Source organism: Hippoglossus stenolepis, chromosome 15 (assembly GCF_022539355.2).
Source record: "Hippoglossus stenolepis isolate QCI-W04-F060 chromosome 15, HSTE1.2, whole genome shotgun sequence".
NCBI classification, from domain to species: Eukaryota; Metazoa; Chordata; class Actinopteri; order Pleuronectiformes; family Pleuronectidae; genus Hippoglossus; species Hippoglossus stenolepis.
In genome coordinates this window covers 5949203-5971272 of record NC_061497.1, presented here as the reverse complement: position 1 = coordinate 5971272, position 22070 = coordinate 5949203, and the positions used below count along the sequence as shown (strand labels likewise).

At 39.7% G+C, this 22070-nt stretch overlaps 3 protein-coding genes across 8 annotated transcripts in view; 1 reads left to right on the top strand and 2 right to left on the bottom strand.

Annotated features, from left to right (window-relative positions):
• Positions 1 to 128: 128 nt before the first annotated feature.
• Positions 129 to 2306, bottom strand: LOC118122047. The gene is made up of 5 exons (XM_035178458.2): positions 2035 to 2306; positions 1580 to 1653; positions 1152 to 1400; positions 826 to 942; positions 129 to 707 (listed from the first exon to the last, which is right to left on the bottom strand). The coding sequence occupies exons 1-4, from the start codon at positions 2288 to 2290 to the stop codon at positions 826 to 828; spliced, it is 696 nt and encodes a 231-aa protein (XP_035034349.2). The 5' UTR covers positions 2291 to 2306; the 3' UTR covers positions 129 to 707.
• Positions 2307 to 7111: 4805 nt separating this feature from the next.
• Positions 7112 to 8624, top strand: supt4h1 (SPT4 homolog, DSIF elongation factor subunit). Of its 2 annotated transcripts, XM_035178647.1 has the most exons (5): positions 7120 to 7303; positions 7624 to 7730; positions 7847 to 7902; positions 8198 to 8251; positions 8365 to 8624. In XM_035178647.1, exons 1-5 carry the CDS (start codon positions 7235 to 7237, stop codon positions 8430 to 8432), a joined length of 354 nt encoding a protein of 117 aa, XP_035034538.1. In that variant the 5' UTR covers positions 7120 to 7234; the 3' UTR covers positions 8433 to 8624. The 2 variants fall into 2 exon arrangements, with proteins under 2 accessions (XP_035034539.1, XP_035034538.1); XM_035178648.1 differs by lacking the exon at positions 7847 to 7902 and having other exon boundaries at positions 7112 to 7303.
• A 9117-nt stretch (positions 8625 to 17741) lies between these two features.
• The window catches only part of LOC118122678 (peripheral-type benzodiazepine receptor-associated protein 1), a 65592-nt gene continuing 61263 nt past the window's right edge, over positions 17742 to 22070 (bottom strand). For all 5 annotated transcript variants that reach the window (XM_035179553.2, XM_035179551.2, XM_035179552.2 and 2 more), the window contains one exon: positions 17742 to 21768. In XM_035179553.2, coding sequence (XP_035035444.2) covers positions 21430 to 21768 — 339 coding nt within the window. In that variant the 3' untranslated portion in view covers positions 17742 to 21429. The remainder of the gene's footprint in view (positions 21769 to 22070) is intronic.

The window sequence follows — 22070 nt, the reverse complement described above, 5'->3', positions numbered from 1 at the left end:
ACACAACCACCATAGGTCTCCTGTACCCAGCTGTCAACAAGACATTAGGAAATACACATAAAAACCACAAACCACCTGATGATCTAATCTATATCTCATTTATTAAAAATACTTTAACACTCGTGCCTTTAAAACCAAGCAATTAAATATTTAAAAACACAGCAGCTACGATAGAGATATATTAAAAACTAAAAGCTGGAAAATGAAAACCGACATCATCTGGTCACTACCACAAACAATCGTAAATATCGTATAACTTGTTATGACAACTCAGTTGTGATAGTAAAATGCAAGTAAAAACTGTGCATATTAAAATGGGGCGAGGAGTTTAAGTAAGCTCCATGCTGCAAATATATAGATATACTTTAAATACTTTAAAAACATCAAAAGTTGGTAAAATATTAAGACTAAAAATGTAGGTCATCTTTTGCTTCACCCTTTAAAAATGTTAAATGGTACATATGTACCATGGTTCAAGCAAATCTAAATCTAATCAAGCAAAAGACTTAAATGAATGTATTCTACAAAGTCATTAATAACAAAACGTACATGTAACTACTCTTGCACAATGTTTTAAATACAAACTTAATGACAGTCCTCAAACAGACACAACAAATCATTTGAGCGAGGAATGAAGTCTGGTAATAGTGTAAACTTCCCTATGACACATCCTGAAGACTCCCTGTCCCTTTCCAACATGTTGAGATCTAAAATGAGAAACAGGACCAACTATCAGTGAACCTGATGCAGTGATGACTTGTAAAAAAATGTCCCTGTACTAATTTTACTCTGAACACACTTCCTAAATATTCATCAGTGTCTTACCTAAAGGATTGGAGCACTCCATCTGTAGCTGATGTCCGTAAACTGACTGAGATCAGGGTGAAAGTCTCCAACCTTGGCAACTAGGATCTCATTGTCCTTTGCATCAACAATGGTAACCTTGCCAGAACACAGAGGAAAGCACAGCAAATAATGTGCAGCTCTTCTACTGAGCTGTTACACACCCTGTATTACATGTAAATGCCATATCAAATATAAAGGTTGCAAACTTCTGAGCAGACCACGTCCAGTCTTTCTGGGCAAAGTTTCTTGCCTTTAGAAAAGATGAGGCCAAATGTCTTCAGGAAATCTACAACGTTGAAGCTTACCTCATACATGGCATCTTCCGGCATGAGTTCAGTCACTGAAGTCACAGATTCCTTGTGCTCACTGTAAGTAGATCCATCAGCATTGCTCGACCTATCTATTATGATGGTTTGAGGGTTGGCTGTCCTGGTGCTGGCAAAGCTGTTGCTCAGAATGGTAAAACTGGTGCTGGAGGACAGCTCTGACACAGGGACCGGCTTCTCTGAGCTCACAACTCTACTCGGTGGAGCTTGAATCACTTCATTCGCAGCCTGGAAAATGGTGTTCAAGTTAATGTCACATTATTTCACCGCCTGGTTTTTCTAATTCTGTAACTCCTGGATCTCTTCAACATGACAGAGCATAGAGTGAAATAAAAGTGTAAGTTTTAAACAAAAATATACTTATCTTTCTTGATTGATCACAGATTTGACAGAGTGCATTCACCTACCTGGAAAACATGGGTCCTGGGTAGCCATGTCAGAAGCCCATTCTCCACATGGTTCAGCTGGTAGCACTCCAAGACTTCGAAGAAAAAGAACAAAGAATTACAATCATAAATTAAATCCTAAAATGTCGTCCGGGGTGTTGCACATTGTGTTGGGTTAACTGAAGACTTTAAATTGACCATATGTGTAAGAAAAAAATGATTTGTCTCTATACATTGGTCCTGCGATACACCAACCCTCAAAAAGTATCAGTGGTATAGATAATGGATGGATAGATGGTTTAGCCTGTTACAATTGGAGTTGAAATCTAAAAATGTTTGCATACATAATCAAAAACATTTTTTCTCAACATACAGATACATACTAATGCATTTTAGAGTATCATGTACAATTTAAGTGATGTAACAAAGTCTGGTCATAACTCGCTTTCTAACAGGTTAACTCAAGTCTTGCTCACATGTGGGAACAGAGCCAGGCAGATACTGTGCAGCTTGAGCATAAAAAGTGCTGAAGTTTGGATTCCCATGGTTCGCACAGGCCATGAAATCCTCCTGCAGGTGCGTGGCATCGGAGCTTGAGGATACTTCTGCGTGGCTTGGAAATACTAGTCCAGTCGGTAAAGGTGCATCAGCACCGTGGGCCCTGGTCAGGTGTCGTGGTGGGACTGAGGTTCCAGCGTGTGGATCGTGGGAATGAGTTGGCTCCTGATGCATGGGGCTCGGTAGGGAAGTGACTGCAGAGACAGGGAAACACAAGCAACTTTTCAGACAGTATCAGTCATTATCATGGTGTAATTGACATCAATAGTAACATGACAAAAGCCCAATATATATATATATTGATGGAATGCTTAAGCATTGTGCAAGCAGTTTGGAAATCTGAGCTACCTCAGATTTTATAAGTTTTAAAGAGGACTTTAAAACCCCAACCTTCAATACTGAAACACACACACACGATACAATATATACAATATACAATAATTCCGAAGATGTCAAATCCCCTTATGACAAAGAAATGTAGCTGAGGCTTTTATAGGATATATTTTATAGGATATTAAATAGTTTAAGCATCAACTTTATTATAAATAACTAATTAAAAAGAAAACACAAATACAAGCGAATATATGGAACTTGGATGAAAACTAACTGTGGAGGTGGCTCCTGGATTCAAAGACGGAGGAAGAGAGAGACACGAGATGCACATGGGCAACACAGAGACCCTGAGAGGCACTTAGCTGAGCTGCAAAGCTGACAAATAATAACAAAAGTTGGATTGGATTCTCGAGGACGGACAAAGTGCACATGCATCCATCAAGGTAAACTGTTAATCACTTCTTCCTAATTGTTTTATGTACAGGCCATTTAAAACGCATTCCTGATGGCAGCAGCTGAATATCAACATGGAAGAGGTGTGGGGTCATTAATAATCGTATATGACGTAATCTTTGTGTTTGCCCAATAATTTACGAGGCCGAGGTTAACAACACTGTGGCATAGGATGATGCCACCGGGGTCTCACCCAAACAGCCAGAGACAAACCATTCACTTTTCAGCATAAACTCAAACCTAGAAACTTAAACACACCAGTCAGCTTTGCAGCTCAGCTAAGTGTCTCTCAGGGTGTCCGTGTCTCCCATGTGCCTCGTCTCTGTCTCCTCCCTCTGCCTTTTGAATCCAGAGAGCGTTCATTGGCCAACTAGTCTCAGCTGTGCCAATCCCCTCTCCCTGGTTCACCTGAAGGTTCTCACTAAGCCACCTCCACACTAACATTCTCTTTTATGCAACATGTGAGCATAAATGCACATATTCTTTGCACTGTGTATTCTGTAAAATAAAAGTTTTCTTACCAGAGTATATTGGCAAACATAAACTGATACCGATATGTCTATGAAAGGCTAATATCAGCTGATATCATGAGCCCACCAGGCTTCAACTTAAATTTAAAAAGTAATGTGACATGATAATTATTCTTCATATTAATTAATTTGAACATTTTGGGTCATATTGCCCAGTCCTAATTGGTTTGAATGGAAAGTTATGACTTAAGCTTAATAAATAATTTAACTTCAAAATTGTATTCACTTGCCTTTTTTCCCACCTTTGTTTCTGCCACCATGATCTTCTATGTGTCTATTCAAGGGCCTGCATGTCACAGTCTGACCAGCTCGTAGCTTGGCCTTATTGTTCAAAGTGAGTCTCCTCAGAGTGGAAACAAGTTCAGGATGGCTTCTCTTGAAGTTGCTGTGGTAGAAGTGACGGAAGTGCCCATGTACAGCGGGAGGATGAATTCTGTATATAACGGCCTGGTGTGGTTTCCTGAAGCCGTACAGGTTCAGCTGACGGGTAAAACTGCAGAAGCTGGTTGCTTTGAATGTGACAGCGTTGTGCGAGGTCCTGATGGTGCGGCTGCTGCAGCCGGTGGTGCTGATGTTGGTGCTGATGTTGGTGCTGATGTTGGTGCTGATGTTGGTGCTGATGTTGGTGGGGGAGGAGGATGGAGACAGGGTCTGCCCCTCGAAGAGCTTCTGGTCAATGATGATGACCTCGCCCAGTCTGTCCCAGTAGATGGCTTCATTGGCCGGGTTGTTCACCAGACGCCATAGTTTGCCAGGGAAATACCGAGGATCGAAATTATCAGCGAGTGAAAGTCCACCAGCATCCATGCTGTAGTATGTAGACCTGGAAGTGGAGGCGATACTAGTTAACATGGGCTTATCAGGTCAACTGTCAGCAGTTAGCTTTAGTTAGCTTATAATCCAACACAACACACTAACTACCAGTCCTACAGCTAACTATGAAGTAGCACAATTTAGCTCAGATGCTACACCTTCAAAACATTAACCAGGAGTGGTTTACGTTTAAAAAAACAATACAATATATTCTAGATTTTTAACAAGATGGAAACCCCATTAAGTTAACCCACCAGTATCATTAAAACTCATCATATTAATGGCTATTGACTAAAAAGATTAATAGTGTAAATTATTAGCTGTACTCAAAGGCAAAAGATGTAAAAATGCTAACTTGTGACGTTAGCTTAACTCAGTTAGCATTAGCTAGCGACAACGTTAGCTCATCAATAACTCTGTGTATCTGGATTTATCTTTGCACAGTAACGTTGGAGAACATTCTGTCCACATTCTGTTGTATTTCTGCGTCAAATGATGCTGAATAGAAAATAAAAACTAACTATGATCGTACCTGGGCCACAAGTGCAGCCTCCGTCCTGATCCTGCAGAGCTGTGGGAAGTTCAGGCGCCGTTGAAGCAGTTGAGGTCCAAACGCTTCTTCTCCACAGTCAACTGTCATGGCTGCATCCATTGGACCTGTAATCAGCTGCGACACACTTTAACTACATGACGACGTGTTGCATTCAACATGATAACGTGTCATATCAGCAGCAAACATCGGCAGCAAAGTAAATAAGTAGCACATATTTAATGTGATTAGATTATTATACACGAAATTATGAGCCATCGGTTGATCAGGTGACAGATAGATAGATAGATAGATAGATAGATAGATAGATAGATAGATAGATAGATAGCCATTCAGACTCAAAAGCACAAAAATGTATAAACATATACATTTATATAAACATATAACTAATGCTAATATTTGACAACACCAAGATGATTTAATTAAGTTTTCTGAATTGAGTCAGCAAATAAATGTATACATAACATTTCTTATGGACACGTTGGAAGGTGTTAAATCCTGCAGCCACAAACATTTCACATCTCACACTGGACTAGACCATAATATGTCTCTTAAGTAACATCCTTATAAGCAATTTACACGTTTCTTTAAGTTTGCGTTTTAATAGTTTGACCAAGAGTGAGCTGCTGACTCAGTGAGGATGGATGGAGGGATGCTTGGATGGGTGGTTGGACAGATGGCGGTATTGATGCATGGATGGATGGATGTTTGGATGGATGGGTGGATGGATGGTGGATGGGTGGATGGATGGATGGATGGATGGATGGATGGATGGGTGGATGGGTGGATGGGTGGATGGATGGATGGATGTTTGGATGGATGGGTGGATGGATGGATGGATGGATGCTTGGATGGATGGTTGGATGAATGGTATGGAGTATTTTCCACAGTAGACATGTAACCTCTTCATAACGGAGACAGCACAGAAGTTACCAATAACTGTAATGATCTTTCTGTTCCACTGAATTGAACACATAGACTATAATGAGGATTTAAGCAGCCATAATTTAACAAATTAAAAATTCCTTATCCTTTTTTGGGCAATTTGAATATAGTTGACAGTGTGGACATTTTATTTGTATTTTTTAAAAGAAAGGTCAATGGAAAATACTAACCAGTGCCATTATCTACACCGCACCACTAATATCCAAATTGTTTTTACACCCAGAAGTTTGAATGATTTTGAAATGTGTTTAGGTTGAAGCTCAAGTCAAAACCAACCACACATCAGCTTCCACCAGAACAACAAACTGCACTCGAGAATCTATAAAATCTCCTCTCTGTGTTCTGGCAATAATTTGTTATTATTGTTTATATCTTCTTCTTCTACTTCTTCTTATTATCCTTAGTGCTTCTTCTTTATCACCTCCTTCTTACTTAGTCACAGGAAGAGTGACAGATGACCACAAATATCTAATTTAGCTGAAACGGAACTTGTCAGAAACATTGAACATAATCTATTTCTGAATGTTTTTGGATAACATTGCTGAGTCGTATAAAAACACAACAAATAGGTCAATTATTAAAATCACAAACGAACAAAGAAGAGAAAGAAACAACAGCTGTATGATTTGGGCATATTTCTTCACCCACGGTTTTCCAGGAGGTAAATCTTAAACAAGAATATGCAATATGTGTGTTTTTAAAAACGGTTTTAAATAATACAGTATCCAAAGTTAAACTTCAAGAGAAATCTGTGAATTGTGGGACTATAATATACTTTGAACGTGCTATACCTGTCATATATTAGTTGAGGTTCTTAATGTACTGGGATTAAAAATTGCATCATTGAATAGATCCTAACATATTTCAACATATTTTTGTTTTAGTGTTTCTTTTGATATGTGTTTATTAATTATATATCTGTTGTTGTGAGTTTGGGAGGATGTACTGTTGTGTTTTGTGTCATAGTGTCATGTGTGCTGTGTATTGTATGCCTGTATCTAATAAAATGAATTTGTAAATGTGTGCATTATGGAATGTTATTATAATAATACTATTACCTCAAAGTAAGGATTACCAAGGAATTTTCATACACAGGGAAATTTGTATTTATTTTTATTTTCCAATTTTGTGAATATCTCAGCAGTAGCTGTTGAAGATTGATGTTTGATTTGACATTTCATATTTTGGTAAAACTGAAAAGTAGTTTTTAGTGGAATGGAGATGTTTTAAATATATAAAATAAACCTGTGACTGCGCAGAATATTGACGATAAGTTTTCTTGACAATTTGCAACAACACAATCCCTCTAAGTTCATGCATTTCATGATTATTTTTATACAGGCGCAGACGCGGACACCTCTGTGCTGGTGGCTGGTTCTCTCCTAGTACCCCACAGATGACGTAGTTCCTTCAGCGACAGTAATACATTCAAAACATTGATCTGTTGGACTGTTACACCTTTTATCGCCTGTTTTACTGCGGGAATTTAACACAATGGCGCTGGAGACGGTTCCTAAAGACCTGCGACACCTGAGAGCTTGTCTCCTGTGTTCGCTGGTGAAGGTAAATCAGGAACAGTTGGAAAGAAACGATGGAGCTAGCTTCAATGCTAACATGTAACCGCTCTCTGTGCAGCGTTTTCTATCTGTTGTCACAAACATGGAGTGAAGGTTTCAAGTCACGATTTCACGATGAACTTTATTTACTTAATATTATTGAAATACTGGGGAACTCCTTAAGAAATTGTGTGTTCGCGTTACAACAAACAGCGTTTTCGTAGCTGGACACAAACGCACTACACCAACAGAGACCGAGCATGTCTGCATGTATCTGAATCACATCTTAATTCTCGTTTCATTTCATCGTCCTCTTTTCTTCCTCAGACCATTGACCAGTTTGAGTATGACGGCTGTGACAACTGTGAGTCGTACCTCCAGATGAAGGGGAACCGCGAGATGGTGTATGAATGCACAAGTTCCTCGTTTGACGGGTAAACATCCACGTACACTGATCGTCCCTAAAGGTTCACATAGAGAGAGAGAGAGAGAGAGAGAGAGTGTGTGTATACTCTACGTTTACCATGACTCTGTGTGTGTATGTTCACAGTGTGATAAGCATGATGAGTCCAGAAGACAGCTGGGTAGCTAAATGGCAGAGGATAGGTAAGGATGTGTTCCTCCACTTAAAGGTGCAGTGATCAATTACTGACCATTGGGAAGAAGAGAAAACACACACACACACACACACACACACACACACACACACAGACAGACACACAACTATTCACACACAGGGTTTATGACTCAATAGGCTTTCATTAAGGATATTGTCTTGTTAGTAACAAGCTAGCATACCCCAATGCTGTAGAGAACAATGTTAATTACACCCTTGTCCCAACACTCAAGTATTGCCTCATTGTTTAAGTCTTTACGCTTGTGTACATTTTCCCTCCTACAGGAAACTTCAAGCCAGGCGTATATGCTGTGTCAGTGACAGGCAGACTACCTCCAGGTAACTAATCTGTCCTGACTCAATATGTAACATAACATACATGTGGAAAATACTTTTTTGGCTGTTTTCTTCATTGGAGTTCCTTACTAATTTTCCTCTCTCCTTTTCTAAAGGCGTGGTGCGAGAGTTGAAAAGCAGAGGAGTGATATACAAATCCAGAGATACAGCAGTGAAGACATAAATCCAACAGCTTCCAGTTGATGTCGTGTCGAGTGATATCGTACTGCAGCAACCCCAAGACGAGAAACTACAACATCAATTCTTCTTTTTTGTTGGGATTAGCTATATTAGCGTAATGATTATTGTCAGAAAAAGGCGGTGTTTTGTATTTCTTTGAGTTGTTGAGAAAAATAAAAGTCTGTTTTATAAGAAATTGTCATATCATTGTTTATTTGTACGCTTCTGTATGATGTAAACACACGAACATGAACCATGAAGGAGCACAACTCTTCATCTTCTCTCTTATCTTCTTCAGATTGTTATTCTGTAGAGAATGGGTTACCCAGCATGTCAGACATGTTCTAGGATGTCTGAGGTTGATACAGTCTGTGGGTGTTTATTGAATAAATGTACAGTGATAAAAAAAAATTGTTATCACATCCACACCAGGATGCAGGTATACAAAAGTAGAAGAAATCAGGAAAGAGGAAAATACTTTTTCACAGCACTTTAACACCACGACTGAACTGAGAGATTGTGTATACTTTTTGGTTTGAACAAACTTCATGAAACATTCCTGTACTTAATTATTTGCGCCACAAGACGGTGCTTTTTACCTAGTACCTGAATTGTTTGCAGAACCTTTTACTGCCACTAGGGGGAAATAAACGCCAAACTATCAGTGGAGTAGGCACATTCTCATCTACTGTCTCCAGTTGAATCTCAAAGCTTGTTTCATTCCCAGTAACCGCTGTAGCTACTGTTTCATTGCACAATAGCCTGTAAGGTATAGCTCGTCCTCCTGTGATGTGTGTATCAGGTAGAGCACTCTGCTTTTGTCTTGCGTTGCTATTTAGGGAGAACGTCATTATTCCCAGAGGCTCCAGGCTTTGTCTAATTTCACTGTAACCTGATGGAGCGGGGTCATGCACATCAAAGACTCTTTAAATCTCTGTAAGTGAGCACAGTGAGCTCTCGCTGTCGTCTTATTAGATCTTATTAGTTGAGATTTTATTACACCTGGGGTCTGATATTTTGTTACAAAGGTGTGGTTGGTGAAATCGCCCTGATTAAAAAAACACGCTGAGGTTGTGGTTCAGTGACGTGAAGCAGATGGTTTAATCTCAGGATCCTCAACTCACCGGGTTCTCATAATAAAAGTAAATCCAAAATAAATGGATATTCAATGATCGCAGGGGGTTTGAAATCAGCAAAATGAGTTTAAAACAGGATAAGAAAGGTATATGTATCAGTCATATCATACACAGGGCAGCTGTCCCAGTTTCATGTGTCTCACTTTATGTTTCTGGACAGACTTCAGTCGAGAAAGAGATGAAATGATGTGCAACGTGCCATTGAAGAAACAATTCATTAAATATCATCAGGAGGATTTCTTTTGCATCTTTTTTTAATGGAGGACAGAATCTTTATTTTTTATCTAACGCCTCTATACTCACTTCTAAACAAAAATAAAAAGGCCTCAACAGAGAATCATACAGTACAAATATAATCTGACACACTCATATATCACACTGCAACTTGAAAGTGCACTCTCTGGTGTGATGCACTGCAGGATGTGCACGAGGGCCTCACGTTAGTCTGCTCTTTGTGTCGTTTGACACTGTAACTGGATCTGTATTAGAAGCAGCTTACAACAGAGGGAGACGTCTCTCTATCACCACAGAGGAATCACTCTGTCTCTTCATCCTTTCGGACAAATTGCACTCAACTATAGAAGAGTGGCCGAAGGGCGTAAACCAGACAGAAAGTGTTCAAAAGTATTAATACAACACAGTGAAAATACTTTAAAGTCCTGCTTTCAAAAGTTTACTTGAAATTCAACTCAATTTTATAAGTGTAGCACCAAATCACCACATACATTATCTCAAGGTATTTTAGACAGTTAGGTTTAGACCTGACAGAAATTTAGAGAAACCCCTCAGTTCCCACAGCGAACAGACACTGTGGAGAAAAAAAACTCCCTCATTAACTGGAGGAAACCACGAGCAGAACCAGACTCAGTGTGGGCGGCCATCTGCCTCGACTGGTTGGGGTGAGTAGAGAAAAATAGAGGACAGAAGAAAGAGGGGGGGGGGGGGTTATATAAAAAGAAAGAAGAAAAGTATCAGAAGAAAAAAACAACTTCAGATGTCAAAGTAAAAATACCAGAACGGCTTCTCTCATTTTTGTATTTATTCATATCAACTATAGTTTAATTCATCAACCCAATAATCGTTTCTCTTATTCATTTTGTGGATCAAGATTTAGTTTGTAAGTTAACTTGTCACTATATCTGTCAGAGAAATGCAATAAAATAAAAAAATATATGAAAATATGTCCTTGGACTGTGGTGGAGTAAAAATATAAAGCAAAAGATAATCAAAATACTAAATACGTCAAAATTGTACATAACTTAGTACTTCAATAAAAGCACCAAGTTATGTTTCACTGTTGTGAAGCTACAGTGTCGATAACTGACCAAAGATACATTTCAGAAATGAGTATGGTAAAAAAAAGAAAAGTTTAAAGTTTAAATTGATAAACCAGTGTTTATTTTAACATCTTTCTTTCCTGCTGCCGCCACAATGAGGTTAGAGACTCTGTAGCAATGACCTTTATAATATTATCTGTAGCTATGAGTAATCTTGTTGCATTTTAGTTGTCCTACTATTTTATTTTTCACTCCATTCCTCCACTCTCGGTAACTGAAGTGATGAAGTGTTATCACCAACAATGTTCAGACAGACATAACGGATTTTAATGTAAATATGACTTTAAGTCACTGTTTAAACTGATGTGTCAGGTGAAACATCTCTTCATTCATTTGGCAAGGACCCATGCTTCCTCTTACACAGTTAGCAGCAACTTACATTTGTTTTACACAAAAACTAAATTCAAATCAATCATCACAGTTATTCAAATGGAAAGCATTTTGAACAGAGTGTAAAGTCTTTAGTGACAGTTGATGATCAAATCAGAAGTGTCTGTGCCTCCATGTGGCTTTTTAACTCTCAGTGCACATACAGACGAGTCCATTTTTACAGTTTCACACTAAAGTGCAGTTTCTGGCACCTCTCCTCGTGTTCTCCTCAGATGAAGCTGAAGTTGTTTCATGAAAACTGCAAACTAAAAACAAAACTGAGAACTGGGCTCGCTGCTGTGAGACTTCCACAACCACAAGCATGTGTCAGGAAGACTCCGCCCAGGCTCTCTACTCTGCACAGCAAGTGTCATACTGGCATTTTATTTTCTCTCACATGCACACACGCACACGCACACAAACACACACACACACACACACATTGGTGCCTGCAACTACACTTTAGGGTTTTGCCCATATTTGGATATGTCAGGGATTAAAACTGAAGGGAAAGTATTAGATTAGAAACTGAGGTGTCGACTCAAGGTTTGTTCTAGAAAATATGATCTGCGTGTGAGGATAAAGAGGAGATAGAGATGAAGGACGATGTATTTCACACACACACCCTCACAGTGAGTGTGTAAGTGTTTCCTAAGGCTGACAAAACTTCCTCTCCTCTGCAGAGTAGAAAGCAGAGACAGAACTGAGAGCAGCTCGTCATAGTTGGGGATTTCAATTCCTTTCGCAAAGGAGGGTTCATCCTCTGCAGCACTGACATGTGCACATGTGACCTTTGGGGCTCAGCAGTGTTGGAAGATGTTCTCTGATCCTTTAAGTACGAGCACAACAACAAAATACTACAAGTCAATACTACAAGGGCTACATTTAAAAAATAATTATCTGTATTGTCAATTTACTTTAAGTATTAAATACAATAAATACCCCTGGGACTTATATTTCAATTACATACAACATATTTTATTTCACTTAGCAAAACATGTGATCTCCTCTTGTCCTCTATGAATTATTACCTCCGCTCCACTTTATGCTTTCACCCCTGTCTGTTTGTTTCTTGGTTGGTTTGCTTTTAATGAAGATTACGCAAAAACTATTGGAGTGATTACCACAAAACATGTGTCATGGATCAGGGAGGAACCCATTAAATGTAAGTGTGAATCTGGATCAGAGGGCGAATTCCAGTAACGTTTTTCTTGTTTAATAGGTGTCAGTCTTTTCATCAGTGACTATTGAGAATATTTTATTTATAGTAACTTTATTTGTTCATGTAGAGACAGGCTGAAAACAATAGATGAAGGTGCTGAAATTATTTTTAAAAGGACATTTTTATTTATATTCATATTTTCATAAATTTACAGGCAAACACTAACATTCAGTGATAAAGGCCTCAAAATAAGTTGGAATATTTCAGTTTCTGGTCAATAGGTTGTGTATCATTGCTTCAACATTTTGTTGTGTTTTGGAAGCTTAGTGATGTAATATGCTATAATTTGTAAAAATTAAATGAATAACGTGGTGGAGCTAAAAGTATAAAGAAGCATACAAATAAATTACTGAAGTATAAGCACTTGAAAATGTGACTTTTAAATCTACTTTCCGTCGGTGCTCTGCAGAAGGCGGTTCAGAGCAGCTCAGGCCTCTGGGGAGTTTTCAGGCCTGGGAGGCGTCTGAGCTTCTGGGCGGCTCGGTGGTGTCGACACACGGCCGAGGGTTACAGGCAGGGAGGGGGAAATGGCTGTGGGCCCAGATAAGGTCTATCACCAGAGGCAGCAAGGGCCTCGGCTTTGGAGTTAGGATCACTTCCTCATTGGTGGAGCAGTGGCTGGTGTCGGTGGAGGCTGGGGACTCAATTAGCTGGAGAGGGCAGGGATTAGAAACTGGCAGGGAAGGGGTCAGGAGATTGGAGGGTTTAAACAATACGTGACCGTAAACTGGATCTTTTCAACAAGTCGTCATTTGAATGGCTGGTTATATCTGTAACTGGAGCATCATATATTGTATCATAGTATTAAGTATTCAGCAGTATTCCTTTAATGTACTTGTATATACGCATACAGTCGTCACTTTGTTTTCCCCCAACATCCATCTGGTTCACACGCTGACGCCAACTTTCCCATACTTTTGTGTAAATTCAGTATTATAACTATCTCCCCCCCACACACACACACACACACACACACACACACAGAGACAGGTGGATGGATTTGTTTCCCACATTCACTCACCCTCAGAGATATTGATGTCAGATGACGTTTGTTCCTTTTCTCACGACAGGAGCTAATGTCGTGGGAAATAAGTTTGACTTTACATAACCATGTCACACATTTCTGTACACACACACACACCCAGGTTGTTCATGGTTCTCACTGGGAAAGTGTGTGAGCAAGGTTCCACATACAGAGAGAGTAACCTGTGTTGTAAATGTTTCACTTCTCCTTCCACTGCATTGGAATCACAGGTATATTCACTGCTCAGAGTCAGATTTAAACTCAAAAGATTCAGTCCATGAGGCTGCAGAACTCTCAGGACCTCTCATATGTAGCTGGTGACCCTGTGGAGGGGCATGACCCAGATTGGGCAACACTGGACTGAATAGTGAAATGTTAAAATGCTGCTTTCACATACACACTTCAGTATTAAGAATCTAAAAGCATCATATGTAACAGCACAACATGGACACTGTCAGATTTCGCTTGCGGGACTTGTAATGTAACTTGTAACAGAGTATTTTTAGAGTGTTGTACTGATACTTTCAACCCAGTAAAGGATCTGAAAACGTCTTCCACCACCTCCACACTGAAACCACACACAGTGGATTCCCTTTTCATCGCACACATTCAACATCCACACACAGTTCACAAGAAGAGAATGCAAATACCAGTGATGGAAAGAATAACACCTGAAGGAAAGAGTTAGCTTGAGAACTAAAAAGTAATGGAACAGGCAGCATTCATACACAGTGCACAAATATTTCAATAGATTATAAACAATAAGAATAATAAATCATTTCTAATGCATTATTATAGCATATGCCATAAACGCATATGAGACTATTTTGTAGTTTTTATTAATGTACTATTTTTTACTATAATGTCATTTATTATCTGTCTACAAATGTGTTATAGTTTTTGGATAATAACAAGGGCTATTATCTGCTTATTATTATAATGTATATGTATAAATATTTATTCATACCTGTATTCATTGTTCATAACTACTACGTAGCAACACTAATTGCAAAGTGTTACCCTCATCACCAGTGTCAGTTCAGTATGTAAGCAAAAGTAATACAGACTTATTATAGAATTGAATAAACTAAGCTTTTTGTTTTTATTTATATAAAAAACAAATCACTGTCAGAGAGCTCGTACAGCTCAGAGCGGCTGTGTAAAACATTCAGTGAATTAAACTGTTAAACTACCAGAGAGAGAGAGAGAGGAATGAAGGCAACACAAGTTTTGGTTCTCTGCTGATTTGAGTTAAGTCTGTAAAAGGCTGAACGTTTATACTCAGTGCTTGTTGACTTGTTCAGATCCTTCACATGAGTAAACACATCATTACAACACTGTAATAATATTTGTTTCCAAGTTAAGGTCCTTTATTTAGTGTTGATCAACTTATATGTAAATATTCTCTGTAAAAAATGTACTTAAACATGCAGGAAGATGAACTGTATGTGATACTATTATGTTTTTTTTTAATTACTGATGTATTATTGAGAGGCATTTTAATATTACACTGAATTCATTCTGTGCAGTCTGCACTATAAAAATCATCATGCTCATCATGTTATATACATTACATTTTTAAAGGAAGTAGTACCTATAGCTGTCAATATATGTACTGGAGTAAAATTTCAAAAATTTCCCTCAACATGTAGTGAAGTAGAAGTATAATGTAGCATAATGTAAACTTGAAATACTTGAGTAAAGTACTTCAAAATTGTATATAAGTGAATGTGTTTCCACCACAGCCTGTGCTCTATATAAAGAACACTCAGAGCTCTCTGAGGCTGATGTTTCCACATCACTAAATGTCAGCGGTGCAGCTTCGTTGCATCATTTTCACGGTGCCGACCTGACGTCTGTGGACTCTGTGGGCTACAGTTGGACATTTGCATTTACAGGGAATTGAAACCTGTGGCCTTTTACTTTTGAAAAACAACAGAAAAGAAACAGTAGTCCCTACACCTGCCTACAAGAGAACACAGTTCAAGTTTAAATTCACATTATTGCACGTGTATAAGTACATGGAGTTTTTTTTCCACTATAATTGTTTAATCAAGGGTTGGATCCTTCTTACTGGCCTGAAAGAAATCCCATTAAAAGTGATTTGAGTGAAACAGAGAGGGAGAACGTTCTCATTGTTCCCTGTGTGATAAAAAAAAGTGTCCTGACATGAGGACTGTGGATCAGTTGGAGTGAAACAGCTCCAGGAAGCATTGTGACACTTTCAGTGTTTATATGAGCACAAGGACACATTTAAACATGTGAAACTTCCCTTTACCGATGCAGCTTCACAACCACCTTCAGTTAGAGCGGTTTCATTCTGAGCACACCTCTATTGTTTCTGCATTTGGCTGAGGCGACAGGCTTTGGTTGCTAAGAACAAACACCGACCATCTGTGTTCAGCTCATCTTACAGTAAACTATACTTTATACTGGAAAACCTTTAGTGTTTCTTGTAAAAGAAAGAAAAGTTCCACACACACACACACAGGAAGTGTTCCTCTGCGTTCATCAGGTAGCTTCCTGTAGCGCTCTGACATCGAAGCAGCAACTCTGAGAACATGATTTCAGGATGTGCACGTCATATAGGTACCACCCAAACTGAAGTTAATGCAGAAAATAAATATAAACAGCTAATGTGAACAATATTAACAGTTCACATTTGTATAAAGATGAGCTCATATCGTGTGTTGCAATCTTTCCTTTTACCAAACATCACATTCTATAGTTTAAATGACACCATCATGTGCACAGCAGTACAGACACAGAAAGTCTTGAAGGGATTTCATTTTAGTGTGATTAAGAAAGCAGAAATTATTAAAAAGAAAGCTATCAAAAGACGCTCTGGTGTGTGTAGTCGACAGAATTATGTGTTTGTGTCATATTGTCAACGTGGCGTCTTCTGGTTGCTTTTAAAAAGGCGCCTGCAGAAAGCAGCATGGAGAAGAGGCGGAAGTGGCGAATGAGAGCGGCTGTGACTGTTAGACCTCTTCCTGTGGTTACATCACGTGATCATGGAGGGTTCAAAAGGAGACGGCTTCTTCTTCTTCTTCTTCACCCACTCCTCGGACAGAGAGAAGACACCTGTGAGAGGCTGCCGGAGAAGCTTCACGTCCAACAGAGAAAAACCACAAAGGTAGAGGTACAGTATGATGGAGGGCATTGTGTCTTTAATGTTCAAATGATCTGTGACGACGTGGTAAGAATTCTGTGTCAGATAATACAAGATGAGTCAATATTACAGCTTTTACTTCATTTATTCAACTTTTTTGAATCTATTGTTTTGTCAAAGGAGTATTCTATTCAATGTCAATTAGAATTTGGATGGAAACATTGAAACTTATTACTTGAAGCTGAACTCATTCTTCAAACTATGTTTTTTATTTAAGCTTTAAATGTTTCTACAGGATCTTTGCATTTGTTCCGATGTTATTCTAACCTGCTCACAGACGTCTGCGATCTTATTCTCTGTGACTTTTGAAAGTTATTGCTCGGACAGAAAAGCTAACTCATGCCAGACAAAATGGCTTCCACAAGATAGCGCTTCCTCTGCCTGTTAAGTTCTGACTTCAGCTTAAAAAAAACGGCACTGAGGCCCAATTCGTGACAGATCTTTGTCGTGTGTAAAACTTTACATGCAAATGTTTCACGAACAAATCAGGAAGTGTGTTTTTTCTGGTTTGAGAAAAAAGTGAAGTCTGTGTAAGCGTTGGGTGTGCACTGGGCCGAGAGGTTTCAGTTTGGGGCACAACTGGGCGTGGGGGGTTGGTGTGTGTGTGTGTGTGTGTGTGTGTGTGTGCAGCTGCGAACCCAGGTGCAGAAGAAGAGAAGAGAAGCGGGGAAGGACACAAGACGGAAGAAGAAGAGCGTGGATGTACAGTGCAGTCATCCATAAAGTAGAAAGCACTACTAAACTCCTTGCCACAGTGTAGTGTTTCCTACTTTATGGATGAGTGTACTGTTGGCTTCAGGGGAGAGGAGAGATCTGTCATGGAACCCACACAGGAAGTCACCAAAAGAGGAAGCTGCTTTGTCTCGCAAGGCCACACATTCACCCAGAGTGTCGCCCCAGTCTCTTCACATGGGCGGTGTGTGGTGCGGAGCAAAGTCTGCAACTCTTTCCTTCATTTTCTAATCTATCGCTTTCAACTGTACCTGTGACGTTTAAACTGTAAAAATATTCAATAAAGTCAAACATGAAGAAGTATTTTGTTTAAGACTCGTGTTTTCTGTGAAAATAAACATACTTTATTCCTGTAAAAAGATCCATATGGAAAGAAACCATCACATTTTCAAGTCAACGAGTCCTCTGTGTTCTACATCTTTAGTTCATGTTCCTCCGGCGACACTGCCTGGACATGCAAAAACAAAACAGCAACTGAAAAAACAAGATTAACAAAAATATTTACACATGAGCTTTCAGAAGGATATTGATAAAAACAGTGACATATATAAAAATGTTCATCTTCCACTGGTTTCAAACAGTGAATGCAGATCAGGAAAGACGAAGAAAAAAAAAAGAGAAAAAGAAAAAAAAGTTTCCCGCACTGCATGAAAATATAGCACAAGCCCCAACACTGTTCATTATATACACAAAGCTCCTACAGCTTCTCTCCCACTACTGCGGCCATCTACATATATTGTAGACGAGTCAGCCTAGAAAAACAGAAACGTGACGAGAACGTAAATAAGGCCAAACATGGGTATAACATTGTTCTGCATGCAGTCAATAAACATCCTGTAAACAACAGATTAAGACTAAACAAGGTCGTCTCGTAAGGCTAAATATGATCAGCAGAGCTAAAATGATACCTACACGGGTCGAGGTCCTACTACCCAGCGGAGCCGCCTACTCGCTACACAGCAGGTCGAGGAATACTTGTGCATTAAAGGCCGTCAAATACGAGATCAGTACAAATATTCACTGTACATTTCGGCAACTTTTGAGCATCCACTCCCCTTTAAGAAAAACATGAAACAGACAAAACACTGTACAGCCTCAGTCTCGGCTCTATGCTAAAGTGTCTTTGTCAACCTGCCCTCAATTTTACTCTCTCTGCCATCGTGCTCCCTTTATGTAACACTGACAAACGATTCAAAACATTCATGACATTAACGAAAAAAGTATGTTATGACTCTGTCTGCCCATGTGGGGGAACTTCAGCGACACGCTCCTCTCCCCCACTCTGCTGGATGCTGCGCTAACAGGCAAAGCACCAAAGAGTTTGGCATAATTGTGCAGCTTTTCAACAGCCAGAGTCCACAGGTGGCTCAGCGTGAACGACTACGATTTAAAACCTGAGACGTGACCCCAACAGCGATTCCGCCACACAGATCCAGAGAGATCCAATCAGACAGAGTGAATAACCACTGCACGTGTTGTAACTGAAAACTAAGGCCTGGTCCACACATTCACAGCACAACCTCTACATCTTCATCTAAAGCGTCAACAGACACGACACGCTTCTGTTTTTGTTCCAGTATTGCAGGTCACAATACGCTATATTGCCAAAATGGTTTTACTTAGCTTTAAGTGTCAAAGTGTTATGACGTTAGTGTGTGAACACAAAAAAAAACTGCTTGGGCTGATGAAGATGTTTTAACACTGTTTAGCCTTAACCCAATATTCACACACTGCAATTTCCCTCCTGACATGGAGGCCAAAGAATAGCAGAGTCCCTCACAGCCCAGTGGAGCCACAGACCACCTGACTGAAAGCTGTTCAGTTTAACAGCCCGCTCTCACATGTGTGAACTTTCGCCTCCCTTTCACTTCCTGTCTGAGCAAGCGAGGGAGCGAATAAACCATTTGCTTTCAGATGTATAGCAAATCGCAGCGCGGCTTCACATGGAGTTTAACTTTGGTGAAGTTTGACCCACGATATTCACTTTGCATTCACGTATGTGTGACATGTACACAAAATACAGTGTTGTTAGTGTTAGCTGGTTTTACATGCAGAGATCCGTTACTGCATTCAAACCACAGGGAATCCCAAAGGCTGACAGACTGTATGTGGAGCTGTTAACTGCTCACTGTAGCATCAGGCTGCTGCAAATTGTTTTAATATGAAAATGTCAAATATTTTATGGTTCTCAAATATGAGAATTTATGAATTCAAATGAAATGATAGTGAAGTGAATATCTTTGGGTTTTGAAGACAAAATGATAATGTCACCACGAGGTGGAAACTGGGATGGGCATGTTTTACAGACTGAATAAATTAAGTTATTAATTAAGAGAGGCTATGGTTTTATTATATTAATTAGTGGCCTTTAAGCTACTCATCATCTGATACTACATCATTTTACAAACACTGCAGGTCTCTCTTTGTCTCTCTCACACACACATACGTGTAATATGCAACATTTAAGCCAATTATGACTGTGGTCAAAAACATCAAGAGTTCCTGTATACATTTTTGAGAAAGGCATGTGTTTTCAGTCTCATCACCAGTGGACTGGGCAGCTTCTCACACACACACACACACACACACACACACACACACACACACACACACACACACACACACACACACACACACACACACACACACACACACACACACACACACACACACACACACACACGAAGTGCAATCCTCCACATTCTTTACATCTAACAGCTCGTTCCACTCTGACAGTCACGACCCCAAATAAATTAGATCCAAACTACAAAAGCATGAAAGTGGATCATCACCGTCTCTGACAGCTTTCTATGACTAAACCTTCTGCCCCAATGTCACTTCATGCAACGTCGTGATGACCAGGGCTAGAGTGTACAAATAAATAACATGTTCTGTACAAAGTATAAATACTACTAAAGACGAGAAACACACGAGGAACTAGCAGACATATTTAGAATACATCCATTAAGGATGGATAGTGCATTTTCATATTTATAGTCACACAGAACATATAGACTGCAGCTTCTATTTGTTTGCTTCAAATATGTAAAGTGGCACCAGTACATGAGCATTAAAGCTGATGTTAAATAATTAGCTGTGTCCGGAGCTGTTGTTCAGCATTATTTTCTAACAGACTATTTTAAATAGATATGATCCATTGTTTTATATCAAGCATCAAAGGTACTATATGTAAGAATGTGAAGCAGTTTACATATATTAATCGCTTCTTTACTGCAAATGTGCAAACTGCCTTAACTTAAAATACAAGATATTCCACGACTTTCTCGGTTGCTCGTGCACCAATTTTTAAATAAACGACTTGGGCCACATTTTTCTGGGAAACTCTAAGCAATGTGACGCTAACACTCGTTTTGGGGTGGTTGCCTCAAAGCCTCTCTTCTGTTCCCCTACACTGGGACAGCACTGTTGGTGCTGGCTAATATTAGCTGTCAGCAATCAAGCAGCTCCCAGCATAACTCCAACACAAACTCCACGTAAGCACAAGGGGTTATCCTCTGAAGCGTTTGTAAACATGTCAAAGGAAAGTAACTTCCTATCAACATGATGCTGGTAAACCAAGTTCGGTCTCATGCCTACCTACGGAGTTTGAGCATGCGCTTGAGCAACAGGATGTGGACTGCAGTTCACTACCTGTGTCATTAATACCAAGGGTTTTCTGACCTTTACACATAGAACCTTTAAAGCCTCTGTTAAGCCAATGCTTAGATAGTTAGGAAGTATCTGGAGAGTATATTTGGACACTTCAACATGCTCCTCTACATGCTCTGATGCTGCAAGCTGTATGTTGCTGTTTGAACGTACTCTATATCTAACAGCTGGTTTTGCAGTGCTCGAAGGCAAATGTACAGTTACTGGCGGTTAAAGCATCAGTTATTAGACCTGATACTGACAGCCAATAACCGCACAGCCTACCAACTGAGACTTACAGAGAAGACAGAAAAAAAGTGCATTTGATGCGATGCAAATCCTGAGTCAGGGGTCCCGACTCTCATTCTTTCTTGCTGGATCCCAGCTTTTTGAATAGCTTCCTGCCTTTGGAGAAAAAGCCTTTCTTCTTCTTGCCTTGTGCAGAGCAGTCTGTCTTTGTTGAGCTGTCTGGTGGAACCGGGGCTGGAGGAGAACAGTGGACCTCCACTGCAGCTGGAGTAACAGCTGGACCAGGAGCAGGGCTCCGGTCTGACGGGAGGCCTACAGAGGCGGCTGGTTTGGCTGGTATGTCGGTGCGCTCCGTTGGGTCAGGGCGAGGAGGTCCTGTTTGGGCGTGCAAAGATACCTCTGCTGTTGAGCATCCAGGATGTTGTGATTCTGTAGAAGACGTCACAGTAACCTTCAGGAGGAAATTAAGAGTGTTAGAATGACCAACAAAAATAATACTACATCCTAAAACAATATCTAAAGCTGAGATGATTACATGTCATTTGGCAGACGCTTTTATCCAAAGCGACTTACAGCTAGTGCATTCAACATCTATGAGGTGATGATCATACAACAGGGGGACACTAGTATAGGAAACACACAAGGGAGGAGGCTTTGTGTTTCAGTAAACTAGATCCGAGGTGGGAGTAGGAGTGGTGTGGAACTATTGTTGAAGGAAGTGGACATATACTGGGAGGGAACAGGAGTAACTAG

Coding starts and splice junctions, on each gene's coding strand:
- LOC118122047 (XM_035178458.2), bottom strand. CDS start 2,290: ATGCATCAGGAGCCAACTCATTCCCACGATCCACACGCTGGAACCTCA. Junction 1,654..2,034: donor GCCTGGCTCTGTTCCCACAT/GTGAGCAAGACT, acceptor TTTTCTTCGAAG/TCTTGGAGTGCTACCAGCTG. Junction 943..1,151: donor CGGAAGATGCCATGTATGAG/GTAAGCTTCAAC, acceptor TGTTCTGGCAAG/GTTACCATTGTTGATGCAAA.
- supt4h1 (XM_035178647.1), top strand. CDS start 7,235: ATGGCGCTGGAGACGGTTCCTAAAGACCTGCGACACCTGAGAGCTTGT. Junction 7,731..7,846: donor ACAAGTTCCTCGTTTGACGG/GTAAACATCCAC, acceptor GTATGTTCACAG/TGTGATAAGCATGATGAGTC. Junction 7,903..8,197: donor AGCTAAATGGCAGAGGATAG/GTAAGGATGTGT, acceptor TCCCTCCTACAG/GAAACTTCAAGCCAGGCGTA.